The sequence below is a fragment of the Vigna angularis genome, chromosome 1 (genome assembly GCF_016808095.1).
Source record: "Vigna angularis cultivar LongXiaoDou No.4 chromosome 1, ASM1680809v1, whole genome shotgun sequence".
Classification (NCBI taxonomy): Eukaryota; Viridiplantae; Streptophyta; class Magnoliopsida; order Fabales; family Fabaceae; genus Vigna; species Vigna angularis.
This window is the reverse complement of record NC_068970.1, coordinates 64492341-64509934: the sequence shown is the minus strand read 5'-3', so window position 1 is coordinate 64509934 and position 17594 is coordinate 64492341. Positions and strand designations below refer to the sequence as shown.

The window sequence follows — 17594 nt, the reverse complement described above, 5'->3', positions numbered from 1 at the left end:
ATCATCAAATTTATAAAAGACTTAAACTTAATTAAACCAATTTTTTTATTATAACATAACTTCAATAAAATATTCAATAAATTATATATTTAATAAATTGTGGAAAGATCGACTTCCGCATTGTATGCGTCACTTTTGTTCACTTGAATGGATTTGGAAGAGAGTAATTGAATGGATTTGAGAGGATTTAAAATTAAATTTTTTTAATTTATCACATCAATCAAATCCTAATTCTCACAAATGTTGCTTCCAAATTTACTCTCACTTACTTTCAAATTCACTTAAATAAACAACAACAAAATTTATCTTCAAATCTTCTCAAATCCAGTCAATGACTCTCTTTCAAATTCATTCAAGGGAACAAAGAGTTAACGATTCTACAATATACCTATGTTCAACCTTTACTCTCAGAAAACAACCGGTTTACTTTGTCAGTCTATTCTGTCAAAACCTATGGCCCAAAGGTAGTTTATGTAAGTATCGCGAAATGGCAAAATGATTGTCCAACTAAAATATTTGAAAGCATAATTGTCCTATCACTTTGAAAGGTTTCCACCAAAAGATGCATAAAGAAGTTGGTTCTCTGGCTCACTTAATTACAATTTTTTTAAAATAAAAAAAATTACAATCTTTCTATAATTCAAATCTAAACAAATTTCACTCCTTTTAATTAATTTTGAAAATAAGGAAGTTAAATAATTTTTTCAAACAAAAAAATTAATAAATATTTTTTTATAAAACTAAAATTAAATTTTAATAAAATAAAAATAGGTATGTGAGTTGGTGGGCTAATCCGGCCCACCACGGGTTCAACCCGCATGAGCCGGGTTTAAATCTGACCCGCATAAAAGAAATATAATTTTTTCAAATCTAACTCGACCCGAACCTGTGGTGGACCGAATTGGCCCGCAGTTTGTGACCCATTTTAACAACTCTACCATTATCACATCATAGAATTTTTCTTTGAAATGATCTCATCAATATTTCAAATCAATGTACATTTACACAATACAAATAAAAATAATAATAATAATAATTTATAATGATAAATATTTTTTAACTATTTTTTAAATATGCATATTTCGTTACTAGTTTTTCTACAATCTATTTTATTAATTTTATTATTTATTAAAAATCTATTTACAATAAATAATAATTATTTTTAAATGTTTTATTATTATAATAGTATAAAAGTTAATAGAAATATTTACTTTCATAACTGTTTTTCATATGTTGTATATACTTTTTAAAAGCACTTTTTTTTAATAGTTATTATAATATCTAATTTTTTAATTATCATAACAAAAAGAGTGATACCATTGGGAGACATGCCCCCTAAGTTTCCACGCGTATTAGTGATCAAAATTTGGAATTTATAATTATTGTGTAGGTCGTTGAGTCTTCAAATATTTTCTTTTCTTTTGTCTAGTTGCTGTAGTGGATGACTCATGCTTTATATTCGATTGACTAGTGTCTGGCCAGAACAAACAACTCCCACAGATATTTTGAGAGAACTGAATGGAAAGCTGTAGTGGAGATAGCTTTGGGCAAGGCAGTAGAATCATTATGACCAGTAGAGATAGACAAGTGCTTAAGAATGCTGGAGCTGATGATATCTACGAACTTAAAGAGTTGAATTTTCATGATTCTTTAAAACTTTTTAACTTACATGCTTTTAAACAAAATTCTTCGAAAGAAATTACTTACATGGACTTGTCAGTAAAGGTGTTGAGATATGCAAAAGGGGTTCCGTTAGTTCTCCAAATTTTGGGTTCATTGTTATATGGCAGACAAAGAGAAGCATGGGAAAGTCAGTTGCAAAACTTGGAGAAGTGCCAAGATCATGATATTTTCAATGTATTAAAATTAAGTTATGATGGGCTCTGAGAGGAGGAGAAGAATATATTTCTTGACATTGCTTGCTTTTACAGAGGACACGAGGAGATTGTAGTAGCAGAAACACTAGACGATTGTGATTTCTCTTCTAAGATTGGAATGGATGTTCTCAAAGATAAATGTCTCATATCTATCTTGGATGGTAGAATTGTGATGCACGATCTAATACAAGAAATGGGTCAAGAAATTGTTCGTAAAGAGTGTCCTCAACATCCTGGAAAACGCAGCCGATTGTTCAAGGCTGACGAAATTCATGAGATTTTAAGAAATAACAAGGTATGTTTTATTGTTATTCAATTGAAAGAGTCACATGGATTTATGTTATGATAAATTGATATAAAGTATTGTCATCAATTATAAATTACAACAGTAGGTTTTATCGATACAAAATAAATTCAGGTTTAAATTATAAGGACGTAATTTTAGGTAAGGTACAAAACATGTTAAATTTTGTGAATTTTTATAATAACTATAAAACTTATACCCAACATAATTTTGTTAGTTCACAGTGTGATCTTTTTAACAGTGGTATTTATGTAAAATATAGAGTCAATAGATAATGTAACTAAGAGTATACCGAAGAAAAATAGATAAAATTGCTTAAAACTTTATTTTAGTTTTTCTATTACCTTATTCATTTACTTTCGTCGCAGAATTTACCAAAGTTGAAAAGGCTCAACCTGAGTTATTCTCCAAAACTTACTAGAATACCAGACCTTTCTCTTTCACCAAATATTAAAGAAATAATTCTGAGTCATTGTGAAAAGTTGATTCAAGTTCACTCTTCCAGATTTCTCAGCAAGCTCAGTTGTTTATTGTTAGATGGTTGTTATGGTCTGAAGAGTGTAACAATTCCCAGCAATATTCTAACCAGATCACCTGGATTGATTCTACTTTCCCATTGTCACGGGCTTGAAATGTTTCAAACCTGTGAAACTCAATCATGGCCTTTTCCATTATTATCATCAATCTGGGAAGGACCCCGCCGTAAAGGGAGTAATTATGGTGGATCTTTCACAAGACTCGATCCCAGTGAAATCTTCTCAATTACCTTTGATAGATACGAGGAGGAAGAAAAAGAAGTGACTAATAATGATATATTCTTACAATGTGATGAAGTACTGACGAAACTAAGAGAAGGTGTACCCTTAAACTTTCAAAGTCTGAAGAAATTCTGTTTCTTAGATGTGTCTCACTGTTCTTCCCTTACAACCTTTCCATGTGACCTTTCTGAGACGAAATTCCTGAAGCAACTTTGTCTCCGTGATTGCTCAAAATTGGAAAATTTCCCCGAAATTGAGGACACGGTGGAAGGTCTAGCGGTTCTCATCTTAGACGGCACAGCCATACAGGCACTACCTTCATCCTTGTGGCGTTTGGTAGGGCTTCAACAACTGAGTTTGCGAGGTTGCAAGAAACTTGAGATTATTCCATCTTCCATTGGAAGCCTCATCAGACTATGCAAGTTAGACATTACCTACTGTGAATCACTTCAAACTTTTCCAAGCACCATTTTCAAATTGAAGTTGAGGATACTTGATTTGTGTGGATGTTTAAGGTTGAGGACCTTCCCAGAGATCACGGAGCAGGCACAAACTTTTTCTCACATTAACTTAAAAGAAACGGCTATCAAAGAACTGCCTTCCTCATTTGGCAATTTGGTTAATCTTCGATCCCTGCAGCTCAACAAATGCACTGATCTCGAATCACTCCCAAACTCCATTGTTAATCTAAAGCGTCTCTGTAAACTTGATTGTTCGGGTTGTGCCAAATTAACAGAAATCCCAACACACATTGGTAGCCTGTCGTCATTAATGGAACTGTCACTGAGTGAGAGCGGAATCGTGAACCTTCCTGAAAGCATTGCTCATCTTTCAAGCTTGAAATCACTTGATTTAAGTGACTGCAAAAATCTTGAATGCATCCCACAGATTCCACCGTTTCTAAAACAACTGGTGGCATTGGATTGCCCATCCATTAGACAAGTGATGTCAAATCGAAACCTCTCAGATTCAAAGGAGGGTGTCTTCAAATTTCATTTCACCAATGCCCAACAACTGGATTCAGGTGCTCGTGCTAACATTGAGGAGGATGCAAGGCTCAGGATGACCCATGATGCATATAGGTATGTGTCCTTCTGTTTTCCAGGGACTGCAGTTCCTCATTGGTTCCCTTTTCGCAGCGAAGGAAGCTCAGTAACTATAAATGAAGATTTAAGTTTCTGCAGCGATGACAGGCTCATTGGTTTCGCTTTGTGTGTGGTTTTTGGATTGTTAGATACCAATGATATTAATGGTGGACGTTGTTCTTTTAGTTACTGCCTAAAATTTGAATCTGATGACTATGGCACACAGATTATTAAACATAATGATCTGTTACAGAACTATTTCCAATGGAATGGCAAATATAGAGTTGTAAATCAATATCACACATTCATGTGGAAATTTAACTTTAAGTACCTAAGGACTATCGGGATGAGCCTTAGGCTCCGTGATGCTCGCAGCTTCACTTTTGAGATTAGTCCATTGGATTATCGCAGCTACGATTTTGGGAATTCTCCATTTGATTTCATATCAATGGTGACAGAGTTAAAATCAGTTGTGACAATGAAAGAATGCGGCCTATGCCCTCTTTATAGAAGCGGAAGCAAAGTTGGAGAGTCTTCAAGGGAAAGAAACAAAGGAAGATAAGAAGAGGAAGGCCGAAAGCTACTTAGTGGGCTAGTCTCTTGCTCTTTTGCTAATTGGTCTTCCGTTGGTGAGTGTGGCTTATCACCAATATTTGTTAATTACAAGTTTCAAAACGTTCAACTTTTATTATGAATTTCTCATTTTTAATTTATTTTATTTTATTTATTTACATTTTCAAAGGTGGGTTCGTTCCGTAGCTGACAAGATTTGTAAGTTATTGTTAGATAGAGTTTGATGTGGACGTAAGTTGGGTTGCTCCGTTGTCCCAAAGTTGCATTTTTTTGAAACTGTTCATTCATCGGCTTCGTTAACTTTAGCATATTTGGCTTTCATTTCCAGCGAAGGCATTATGAAATCTTGAAGAGCTGCTTTTGCAAGTGTAATTCGTAAATGGAAAATGTTTGTTTGACACTCCGAACTTTCCAAGTTTACGAGAGGTGGTGTTTATGCCAATTGAATATGATATGATTGTATTTGGTTTGTGCATGGAGCTGTAAAACCATATAATTGTTTGCTTGGTTAACGTAGAAAACTGAAAATGTTTCGAGTTGTTAAACAGCTTCAATAATGTGAAAAACTGGTTGTCAAAATATTCTTTTCCATATTTAAATGTTTATATAGCTAGTAAATCGAAATAATAATTCACCTACCTACTTGTAATAAATCCTCATGATATCCCAAAAAAACTTGTTAAAACAATTCAGCTAACAAAAGTTAAAACAATTAAAATAATTTTTTTACAACATTCATAATTCAAATATGAAAAACAAAATAATCAAATATTAGTTGTCAATGGTAATATCAGAAAAACGCAATGGAAATAAGAATTTTAAGTGACGAATAAAATCAATAGTTAAGTAAAGAATACTTTTAAATTTTATTGCCATATTTTTTTTAATTTCTTCTATTATGTTTAATACATTTTAAGAACATTGTAAGAAAATGTGAGAAAAATATAAAATGACTCAAATTAAAATATTAAAATTTAGGCTTAATTTTTTTAGTCTTGATAGTTTCATGAATGTGTTATATTTAATACATATTAAGAATGTTGTAATAAAAATTGTGAAAAAAATACAAAATTATTCAAAGTAAAATATTAAAATTTTGGCTTAAATTCACTTTTAGTTTCTATAATTCCAAATGTAAAATTTTAGTCTCAAAAAAATTAGATTATAGATTTAGTTTTGATTTTTTTTTTAAATTAAGCATTTTTAGTTTAATGTTCATAAGTACTTTAGTTACTAAAATATGGTGCATGTTTATCACTCACATAGCCTATTTAATGAATTAAAATTGTTTGATTTTAGAGACTTAAAATTTATATATGTATATCTAATATACATAAAAATTAAAATTATTCATACGTAAAATTATGAAGAATAAAACTACATTTAAGTTTAAAATATAATGAGAGTTAACATAAAATTCATAAACACACTTCTTCTAACATATTTTTTGTTATTGCTTAAAATTGAATGAGTAGAATTGTAAAGTTATGAGTTGATACCATTAAAATAAAAAAAGTGGAAGGGTGGTGACCTACAATTTCTTTTTAATTTCCATAAATTCAATTAATAATCTAGAATATATTTAAAATTTGCTAATATTTCTCTTTAAACAATCATTTTATATCTTTCTACACATTCTTCCATAATTTTCCAACAAGTGATTGATTTTATGGAATCAAACTCCGAATTCTTGAACAAGTTTTTGGAATCAATCTGCTATGGATGAAATAACGAGGGAGAAGAGATAAAGCTATTCCATTTAAAATATTGATGAAAAATTATTAAATAAATAATTAATCAATCAATTTCATCCTAAAAGTAATATATGCTCTCTCACAGTTCCTAAAATAAGAAATTATGTAAATAATTTTTTAAGTGATACAAATTATGTTAAATAGTTTAGGTAGGTATTGGAAATTTCTTGGTATTGAGATTAGTAAAATATATCCATTCATTTAGGGACTACATATGAATATTTTTTTTATTAAAAACTAAATATAACGATATTAAATACTTAAGCATTATTCACATAGTTTTTTTTATCATGGAGTAAAGAACATTAACCACTTGTAAAATTTTGTAGAATAGTATAAATTCTACCTTTTATTTTTTTGGAAGGTTTGATGTTACATATTGATTGGGATATAATATTTTAAAATAATGAAAAGATCAGTGTAGAAATAATGTGACGGTGGTAGTGTTTAAGGATGCTAACGGCTAAAAGGGATGAGTTTCGTTATATCATATATTGGAAAAATTTATTTTTATTTTCGTACACAAGGTATGAAATTTTTTTTCCATCTCCTCGTGTTTGCTTTCTTATTATTTTAATATTAATTATTTATTTTTTATAAAATAATAAAAAAGTTTATGAAAAATACAACATCATCAAATATTCAACATAAAAAAAAATATATATTGTCATTTCTTCAATACTAAATATTTATAAAATAATTATAATTATATATATTTCAAATTTAAATTAAAGTATTAAATTTTTACCAAGACATTTATTATATTTACAAAACTTAATCAAACAAAATTGATAAAACTTAAAAATATTACAAAAAGAAAACAGATATTCAAATTTAAAATATTTTATATGTCTATTTACTTTTATTTTTTAAATTATAATAAAATCTCATTTTAATAAATTAATAAAAATTATAATATATCACCTAAATGAAATCACACAAAAAAAATTAAACATTTTTCATCTTTTAAATTTTAATATATATTAAATTTAGATAAACAAAATTTATGACAATATATAAAAAAATATCAAAATAATAGTGATAAAAATGAATAACAAATAAAAATATTGAAAAAATAAAGACAAATAATGATCCATTGATATTTTCCACGTGGATATCATCCACGCGTTGGATATTTTGTCCTATTCACAAACAAGTAGAGCAGAGAAGAGGCTCAATCTATGTGCAAAGCAGCAAGGCTTTGTTTGGATTCAATAGCACATTCGCCAGCTCAAACACATTCACAAGATTGCACCAATGGCCGCCGCCGAACACGGAATAAGCGTCGAACCTGAGAGAAAGAGCCTTCTCAGCCAACACACCGAGAAGCACTTCACCGCCGGCGAAATAGTCCGCGACATCATCATCGGCGTTTCCGACGGCCTCACCGTCCCCTTCGCCCTCGCCGCCGGCCTCTCCGGCGCCAATGCCACCTCCTCCATCGTTCTCACCGCTGGCATAGCCGAAGTCGCCGCTGGCGCCATCTCCATGGGACTCGGCGGGTACGTACGTTCAACCAAACACTTCATACTCACAAAACTTAATTTAGATTCTGTTTTATCAGAAAATTTTCTCATGAAACGATCTGGGCTAATGTCTCGTTGTGCAGTTATTTGGCAGCAAAAAGTGAAACCGATAATTACCAGAGGGAATTGAAAAGAGAGCAAGAAGAAATTATCACGATGCCGGAAACTGGTTTCCACTGTTATTTTATCATGCTTTGTATATTATGTTTATGTTCATGTAACATTCTTTTATTTCATATTATCAATATGTCAGAAATTTCGCGTGACTTACACAGTTTCATTCCTTTAGACTTTGATAACTTGTTAATCTCTATGTGATTAATTAGTTTTTAAAATGATCGCTGAATATTGTTCATTTCCACCGAAACAGTAACATACTCAGAATCAACAACCAATTTTTGTTGCACTTTAATAATAAATGTGTTCTGTAAAAATAAAAACAGAAGCGGCAGAGGTGGCAGAAATACTAGCTCAGTATGGGATCGAGGCACACGAATATGCACCTGTGGTGAATGCTCTCAGAAAAAACCCTCAGGCATGGCTTGATTTCATGATGAGGTAAGTTCTTTCGTGCTCACTTCATAACAGAGTTTTAACATGTTGTTTATTTGTTGAAAGTCTTCCTATACAAGGTGTATAAATTTTGGGGTTTATGATGGTGTATAATATAATGAATGTGGTATGAGGACAAACTAAATGATTAATTGATGACCGGACACAATAATGGGAATTTGTGGACAAGTTGAAAAGTAGCACCACCCAAAGGAATATAAAGCAAAGTAACCTTTCACTTTTTGAAGGTGGGCATGGTTATGGGGTCCAAAATTCCCACTTCCATTTAGTTGGCATGTAGTACTTGGAAGTTGGATTAGAATGTGGAAACTAGGAAAGGGGACGGCCTTGTAGGGACGCTACTGACTACAACATGGGCATCTTTTTCTGGTTTGGTTTTTATTTGTTGGTTATGAAATTGTGCTTATAAACTATTTCTTCATACTTGTTAGAAGATATTCCTTTAGAGCAAAATGTAGTGATACAATGTTGAGTGTTTGGTTATGACTTCTATAGACAAAATATTATGGCATGATCATTGTGTTTAAAAAAAACGATTTAAGGAGTTAATTTGGTATGATTTTGAAAAATACAAATCCATTTATCTATACACAGAACTAGAAAACCTGACTGTATAAAGCTGCCCTTTGGGAAACATTGTTTACTGTTTATATCATTTGAAATTACAAATAGTAGGGTTTTTTAAAAAAAATAGCAAGTCCTTATCCCCAATTAGAGAAATATGCTGCATATTTGCATTCAGCATGAGTATTGAGGAGAAAAAGTGAAAGAAAACATGAACAAAATAATCAATGAAGAAATTTCTGAAACATGCATGCAGTTTACATCCTCTGTTTATTTATTTTTTTGACTGTATCATTCTAGGATTGATGAATATTGGCTATGATCAAAGGTAGTGTTAAACAAATTAACTGGTTGTAATCTTGGTATGACAGATTTGAGCTGGGACTAGAGAAACCAGATCCAAAGAGAGCATTGTATAGTGCAATGACAATCGCCATCGCTTACATATTGGGAGGGGTTGTCCCTCTCCTTCCTTACATGTTCATTGCAAGGGCATCAGAAGCGGTTGTGTTCTCAGTTATAGTTACCTTGGTTGCATTGCTGGTTTTTGGTTATGCCAAGGGTTACTTTACGGGCAATAAACCATTCAGGAGTGCTTTGGAAACAGCTCTAATAGGTGCCATCGCCTCTGCAGCTGCTTTTGGTATGGCAAAGGCTTTCAATCCATAGATTCTCCATGCTTTGTATTTCATAGCAACTAAGTTTCTTATGAAAACTTTGTTATTCTTCATAAGAAAAAGACCTTTTCAAATTGTTTGCCGTTATTAGTTATTACTTATTACTTATTTTAATTTTTTGTACAGTAATATTACGTGCGAGCACAACCCCTTTTATTCAATATTATGGTCTTCAATGTCACCCTTGTAATTCACTCTTGCTTTATGTGTCTTATTGAATAATTTAATATTCTATGTTTTGAAACACCATGAATTGATCAGTCTCTGTAACTTCAATATTGAATCCATACTCGCGACAAATAGTTTTTCACTTGATAACTATTTGCTTTGGTGATGGCTTAAGATTTGAAATTTTGTTTTCGAAGTTGTCTGAACTTAAACTAATTACAGATTTTACAACTAATCTACTATCATTTTGTTAATTTTATGCCCCATTTTTTTTTACATTTTATCATCAAACTTTTCATTATTTTATATATTTTATCACTCCATTAAATTTATGAAAGAAAACTGGTATGTCATAAAATTGTAAGAAAACAAACAACACAGTTAACATTACATTGTTTTTCAAAAGTTGATAATAACACGTTGTTTTGATTTATTTTTATTATATCTCATCGTCATTTTTGTTAGGAATTTAAGAAATTGATAAAATACACAAAATTTGAAAAGTTTGATTGCAAATGATATCATATTAGATATATTTGGCTTTGTTCACTTGAATAGATTTGGGAGAGAGTGGTTGAGGGGATTTGAGAGAATTTGAAGGTAAATTTTGTTGTTGTTTATTTGAGTAGATTTGGAGGTAAGTGAGAGTCAATTTGGAAGTAAAGTTTGTAAGAATTAGTGTATGATTTGATTGATGTGACAAATTAAAAAAATTTACTTCCAAATTGACTCTCATTTACCTCCAAATCTACACAAATAAACAACAAAAAAATTTACCTTTAAATCTTCTCAAATTCCCTCAATCACTCTCTTCAAATCCATTCAAGTGAACAAAACTCAATATATATTGATCAACCATTACAAACACCAAAGCCATGTTCAAGAAGAACACCATAATCTAACTCCACCAAATAAAAAACATAAATCCCTAATGGTTCATTCAAAGGGGATTTTCACTTAATAAAATGTTGTTTAAATGTATTCTTATTATATACCATTAACTCCATGGTTATAAGGCACAAACTATTGAGGTTCTCGAGCTTGTGCGAGGGAAGAACGGTGAGCTCATATCCCTTATTTCTCTTTCCTTTTCCTATTCTAAACTAGCACTGACCTGTGGAACACTCAACCGGTTTAATGAAAATGCAATTTCTCGGTTGTTGAATTTTCGTTGTGATGGGTACGTCTTATCTTGTTTTGATGGATGGAATGCTTAATCAAATACATCATTGAGTAGTTTAGGATGACTAGGTTAGATTATCATATGGAGTGGTGCAGGATGTAGTTTTTTTTTTTTTAAAAATGAAACTTCACTTTATTTTGGTAAAAGTTCACCAAAACATGCAACGTTTAAAACGAATTTATACTTGAAAAAAGAATATATACATCAAACTTGAATATAATTTAAAGCTAAATCAAATTTTTATCGAGATAAATTGACCTTAACCAAATTCAAGTTAGTTCATCATATTTCTAATCTAATTGATAATACCGGATGCAACGTTTTAAAATCACAGGTATTTTAACAAATTTGCTTCATCAGAAGTTAAAAGTAATCTCTCAGCACTTCCCAATAGCTAAAAAGCTAATTATACCTCTTCAACCTCTAATATTTCACTCATTAAATTTAAAAATACGATCGATATTTTGTTAAACAGAGAGAGAATTATTCAATGATACACCCAAGAGAGAAAATCACAGGTATTCAATGATACCTTTAGTTTTGTTATTTTTATGCGATATGAAATTTAAACTCATATTTAAATTATTTCAAACAAATATCTATGGATTGAAAGCCTTTGCCATACCAAAAGCTGCTGCAGAGGCGATGGCACCGATGAGAGCTGTTTCAAAAGCACTCCTGAATGGTTTATTACCAGTGAAGTAACCCTTGGCATATCCAAAAATCAGCAGTGCAGCTAAGGTAACTACGACTGAGAACAGAAGGGCCTCTGAAGCCCTTGGAATGAACATGTAAGGAGCAAGAGGAACAAGACCACCAACTATGTAAGCAGCGGCAATTGTCATTGCACTGTGCAATGCTCTCATTGGATCTGGCTTCTCTAATCCCAGCTCAAACCTGTACTTATATTGTTCAACATTAAGATTTCTAAACTCATGCTTCACCATTAATTATAATCATACATTTTAAAACAAAGTGATGCATATGAACTCATACATATTTAAGAGACTTGTTCTTTTGTCACATTTTTTTTTTACATTTATTTAATACTATTTTTTTTTTACTTGTTACTTTATTTTTTCTAAAAATTACAATTTTTTTTATAATTATTTTACTCTTATAATAAATATCAAATGAATCGTTCTATTATTATTTTTTTCTAAGTACTTATATTAGAATATGAATATGTTATTTATTTTTTATTATGGGATTTCTTTTAAGTTGTAATTAGAAAAAACACTAATATTTTGTAATTGCAAATTACATAAACATAACTTTTTTTTAAGTGAAAGGATCTGCTTCTGATATACTCGAATATGGAATATGTTATAATTCTTATAAATCGGTTAAAATAGTTTAATATCCAACAACTCTGTGAGTTAAGTACTGAATGTAGAATCAAAATCTAAGTAATATTTGACAGTTTAATAACGCAAATAGTACTTATATTCTATTATTTAATTTCATTATTAGAGGTTCACAAACTTGTAAATATACAATACAATAAAATAAAAGAATGTGTGGAGAATTTTTCTATTATTCTAAAATTTCACTAACTGGGCTTCAAAAATCTTTAAATAAAGCTTCAATTATTGCTTAAACTTCATAACCAAAAACTCAACTCAACTTCATGGACCTCATTAGGCCGAGAAGAAATCTAAACTTTTTCTACGTTTTGTGTTCATCCTTCCATTAAGCACCGAAAGGATAATTTTAATTATATGTGGAGTCAAGTTTTTTAATTTTGTATGTAGATATCTAAAGTTTTTTACTTCAAAATCGTGATAAATTAATTATCTTCTAATGATTTTAAAGGGTGATTGTGCCATATTGTCTTTGTCTATAAAAAGTAATAACTGCAACTTGCTTTGGAAGAATATATTTTAACATTTTTGCGAAGAAATAATTTGTAGCATGATATTGGCTAACATTACAGAAATTATCTACTTGTACCATTAGAAGTGATTTTGAAAATGAGATCTATCAAGCTGGTCAGGTCACTTGAGTGTTGTCTAATTTAATTAGTCCATAGAGCTAAACTGAAAAAGTGAACAAAAAATAAAAGACCAACAAAAATTGAAGAATTGTCACAAAAATATTTAATACAATGTTAATTTTCATTTTTCGTACAAAAATAACATAAAGTACTTGTCATTTAATTTGTATTTTAAACATAATTTTTTTTTCATTAATATATATATATATATATATAATTTTATTAAACAATTGGACCTCGACTGAAACTTATTATGTGCTAAGTGTGTGACGGTGTCCCCTCTGATTTGATATTTTCCCGTTTTCACCTCAAATCCTATTAAAACATGCATTCAACAAACTTTTCACCCAATAACATTCCTGCATTCAAGTCCTGAAAATAACCTTTATTTATATTGCTCATAAATAGTAATTAAAAGAATCTCAATTCTCAGAGTCTAGACTTAAACTGGGACAGAGTTGACGTGAAGGTGGGTTTGCCTAACTTTTAAATATATTTTTTTTAAATTACACGAATTCTTAAAATGTTTTAAGTTGTAAATTAATTATTTAATATTTTAAATTAATTATAAAATTATCTTTAAGTAAATTTTATTTATTTACAATATAATTAGAATGTTAGGATTGCCCAATTGGTTCAATTCATGTAACGGTTACACGTTGATGATTTTTGTTTGATTCTATTTAAGTATAAATTAGCATGGTTTGATTTAAATTAAATTTATTATGGGTTTAGTGGATTTGACTTGAATTGGTTTTATTCTTAGCTTAATGTATAACTAACTACTACATTCAAAATGTTAGAAAATACACATAATCTAAAAAATAATATTATGTAAAAATTTACACAATATACATATCATTTTCAAAGTTTTTAAACTATACCGACATTTTTGATAATAAAAATTTAAGTGTAACTCACAACACTCTAATACAACAAAATAAGAAAAGTCAAACATTAGTTCAAAGTATCTTAGAGTTAGGAAAAAAAATTCATAGACTTAAGACTATTGTATAGTCACCAAGACTCGTTTTTTTGTTTATCTTAGAAGATGTGAGACTTTATAAGATTCATATTTTCATCATACTCAACATGGAGTATACTAGAAATGACTTGACTAAATGTTATTATGACTTGATTCAACCTCACATGGGTTTGACTTGACTCATCTCAACCAAAATCCAACTTGATTCAATCTAATGTGGGATTGACTTGAATTGACATGAGGTCAATTCAACTTCACTCAATCTAAGGTGGGTCTGACTTAACTCTGTTCAAGGTGGGTTTGACTTCTGCTTGAGGTAACTAGACTTAGTATAAAGTGAGTTTGACTTGACTCAACCTTACGTAGGTCTATTAAACTTGACTTAGACTCTACTTGACCTAACATAGACACGTCTCAACTTAATATGACTCTCTTTACCTCAATGTGGAGTTGATCGCACTCAAATCAACATAACTTGACTCAATATGAATCTGACTTAACTGTGTTCGACTCAAACCTGCTCAAACTCAACTGACTCTAATCAATTTTATCAATCTGATCGAAGTTCATTTTGATTTTGACTACACTCAACTCAAGTCTGATTGAAACTCAACCAATTGACATAATATAAACATGACTTAATTCAATCTATGGTGTGTCTAACACTTATGAACGTGGTCAATAATCACCTTTCAACTCATACCATATTCTGCATATAATAACGTCAAAAATTTGAAAATTTTCTATTTGCATGAAATCCAAGAGAGAGAAAAAATAAACTATGTTATGAAAAGTGAGAACGTAAGAACTTACTTCATCATGAAATCAAGCCATGCTTGAGGGTTCTTTCTGAGAGCATTGACCACAGGTGCATATTCGTGTGCCTCTATTCCATACTCAGCTAGTATTTCTCCTACCTCTTCTGCTTCTGTTTTTTCACAAAACCCCCCATATTTATGAGCATGTGCATTACCATTTACATTTTAAAGTTACATAGCCATTTAATCCCTAATTCTGTGTTCCAATCCTTAAATTCTGAAATTTCTAAAATTAAAACATTTTGAACTCTCAATTTTATCCAATCATGCTTCTACGTACTCTTTCTACGAAAATAAAAAAAATATTTTATTTTTTAAAATAGAATAAACGTCAAAACATACAAAGAAATTTTGAATGATTTCTTAGTCCATGTTAATAACATTAAAGTCATGAGAAATTTTAAATACTTTTCAAATTTTATGAAATTTCGAGTATAAAATTCAACAGTAAAATGAATTAAAATTATATATAAATAATTAAATAACAGAAGAAACCAGTTTCTGGCACGGCTATTATTTCTTCTTGCTCCCTTTTCACTTCTCTGTCGTAGTGATCCGCTTCACTTTTCGCTGCCAAATAACTGCACAATGCAACCAACAAATTTTCGGAATCTCAAACGATACTATTAAGTTGTGAGTGCAAAGAGTAGTTTCGTAACACGTACCCGCCGAGACCCATGGAGATGGCGCCGGCGACGACTTCGGCTATGCCGGCAGTGAGAACGATGGCGGAGGTGGCATTGGTGCCGGAGAGGCCGGCGGCGAGAGCGAATGGAACAGTGAGGCCGTCGGAAACGCCAATGATGATGTCGCGGACGACTTTGCCGGCGGTGAAGTGCTTCTCAGTGTGGAGATTGAGAAGGCCCTGTTTCTCAGCTTCCAAGGTGACAGCCATTGGTGCGAGTCTGAAATGCAATTGAAATTCATAAATATAGCCTCCACCCCTTTTTTAGTCGAAAATTTTAAAATGTTCTTATTTTTTATTTTTTTTACATGCTGTTTTTGGACATTTTTTACTGTCAGATTAAATGTCATATCAAATATTTATGTTTCTTAAAAATAATATTATTAGTGTGAGGATTGATATTCGGGGAGACTATATATTTTTCTATTTATTTAGAGAATCAGCTAAAGTAAATAAACATAAAAACATAATTTGAGTTCAATTTGATTTTTTTGTCTTATACAAAATTTTATAAGGTACTTTTTAAATTATAAAAGTTAAATGTTTAATAATTTTAAGTATTTTTATATAATCTTGGCTATTTTTATTGTATCATGATTTAACTAAATTTTATCCCTATTTACGTTTACATATAAAATATAAACTTAATACATCATTTGGTCAATTCAAACGTTATTTACAGTTAATAATAACAATTCAAACGTTATTTACAGTTAATAATAATAATGAACTTTTATATAGTTTACTGTGAAATATGAAACGGAAAATGTTTAATTAATGGTTTAAATTACTTTAAATTTCTATAAATTACGTTATAGAAATTAAAGATATATTAGTAACATGTTTAAACGTTTATACTGAGAAATATTAAATTGTTATTCGTATCACGTTTTAAAGAATCACTATTACATTAGTATCACAATATTATCTTACTTTTGTAAGTCCTATAATGTGATATACATTTAAGTATTTTATAAAACAAAATCACTTTATTAATAAAAACTATTAATGTGACACTTAATTTAGTTTTATCAATTAACTAAAATATTATTTTCACTAATATTTTTCCTTTACACTGTAAAAAAAATTAAAGTAATAATTGTATGTATATAAAAAATTTATGCACTATGTTCCAATAGTAAATTTTACTAAGCAATATTATTTAATTTAAAGTTAGATATATTTTTGTCCTTGGATCTTAGCCATCTTAATATTATAGCGACCTTTAATGTAGAATTCTTAGACTTATGTATTAATATAAGACCTTAATTTTGAAATGAAGAACGTATTTAAATAATCGTGTTGTGGTTTAATAATGCTCCATAGTCCACGATGCTGGCTTTATATTTTGTAATGTTTACTTAGTAAAATATGTTTTATGTTATTTATTCATCCATTTAAATTTTTAAGATGACTTTATTTTTTTAGTTGTACTGCTGTTTTATTTAAAAGTTATAATGTTGGCTCGGATAAAATGACAAACCCAAAATACTAATTTACTTTGATATCTCGACAATGTGCTTCCTCTTCCTCTTTCGTATTTATAAATAAAGAAAGAATCACTTCACACTCAAAGCGTATTTTATTCAGAGTACTTTAACTACAGTACATGTTATAAATTTAAGATTTAAGCATTATGAGGCCTTATTAAAATATGTTAATATGATATGCAATTTAAGATTTTAAATAAAATAATGAATCACAATATTGTTTTACTATCTCAAAATTATCTATCTTAAAAATACCTATTTCTATCAACAAGTAAATGCATAATTGTTAATATGTAAGTCTAATAACATCCTGCATCAACAAAAGTTATTAAAATTATTAAAAAAATATTACAGTAAAATTATTAAAAAAATTAAGAACTCACTAGATAACTATTGTTTTTTACATAATATTGTAAAATAGATATCCATTTATTTGTTTTCCTACATAGATGCGCGTTACGTCCCCAACTATTAAATATTTTTTGAATTATTATTGCTTTCGTTATGTTAATTAACGTGTTAAATAGTAATTTATGCAAAAATAAAGATATACAACTTATTTATTTTTTCGCCTTGTC

The 17594-nt window shown here is 30.0% G+C and overlaps 3 protein-coding genes across 3 annotated transcripts; 2 read left to right on the top strand and 1 right to left on the bottom strand.

The window, feature by feature from the left end:
• Positions 1–1448: 1448 nt before the first annotated feature.
• Positions 1449–4586, top strand: LOC108320101 (disease resistance protein RPV1). Its single transcript, XM_052873085.1, is given in 3 exon segments — positions 1449–1535; positions 1537–2216; positions 2687–4586. Coding segments are annotated over 3 exon segments (2667 nt in total).
• Positions 4587–7516: 2930 nt separating this feature from the next.
• LOC108320109 (vacuolar iron transporter 1) lies at positions 7517–9872 on the top strand. The gene is made up of 4 exons (XM_017551446.2): positions 7517–7853; positions 7961–8046; positions 8321–8435; positions 9386–9872. The coding sequence occupies exons 1-4, from the start codon at positions 7609–7611 to the stop codon at positions 9681–9683; spliced, it is 744 nt and encodes a 247-aa protein (XP_017406935.1). The 5' UTR covers positions 7517–7608; the 3' UTR covers positions 9684–9872.
• A 1639-nt stretch (positions 9873–11511) lies between these two features.
• LOC108320138 (vacuolar iron transporter 1) lies at positions 11512–15767 on the bottom strand. The gene is made up of 4 exons (XM_017551485.2): positions 15507–15767; positions 15337–15422; positions 14837–14951; positions 11512–11939 (listed from the first exon to the last, which is right to left on the bottom strand). The coding sequence occupies exons 1-4, from the start codon at positions 15734–15736 to the stop codon at positions 11642–11644; spliced, it is 729 nt and encodes a 242-aa protein (XP_017406974.1). The 5' UTR covers positions 15737–15767; the 3' UTR covers positions 11512–11641.
• Between the last annotated feature and the right edge of the window lie 1827 nt (positions 15768–17594).

Excerpts from the sequence above, each read along its gene's own strand:
- LOC108320109 (XM_017551446.2), top strand. The coding sequence starts at position 7,609 with ATGGCCGCCGCCGAACACGGAATAAGCGTCGAACCTGAGAGAAAGAGC. Across the intron at positions 7,854-7,960 it reads ATCTCCATGGGACTCGGCGG|TTATTTGGCAGCAAAAAGTG; the intron begins GTACGTACGTTC and ends CTCGTTGTGCAG. Across the intron at positions 8,047-8,320 it reads TATCACGATGCCGGAAACTG|AAGCGGCAGAGGTGGCAGAA; the intron begins GTTTCCACTGTT and ends AAATAAAAACAG.
- LOC108320138 (XM_017551485.2), bottom strand. The coding sequence starts at position 15,736 with ATGGCTGTCACCTTGGAAGCTGAGAAACAGGGCCTTCTCAATCTCCAC. Across the intron at positions 14,952-15,336 it reads AATAGCCGTGCCAGAAACTG|AAGCAGAAGAGGTAGGAGAA; the intron begins GTTTCTTCTGTT and ends GTGAAAAAACAG. Across the intron at positions 11,940-14,836 it reads TGGCTTGATTTCATGATGAA|GTTTGAGCTGGGATTAGAGA; the intron begins GTAAGTTCTTAC and ends ATATAAGTACAG.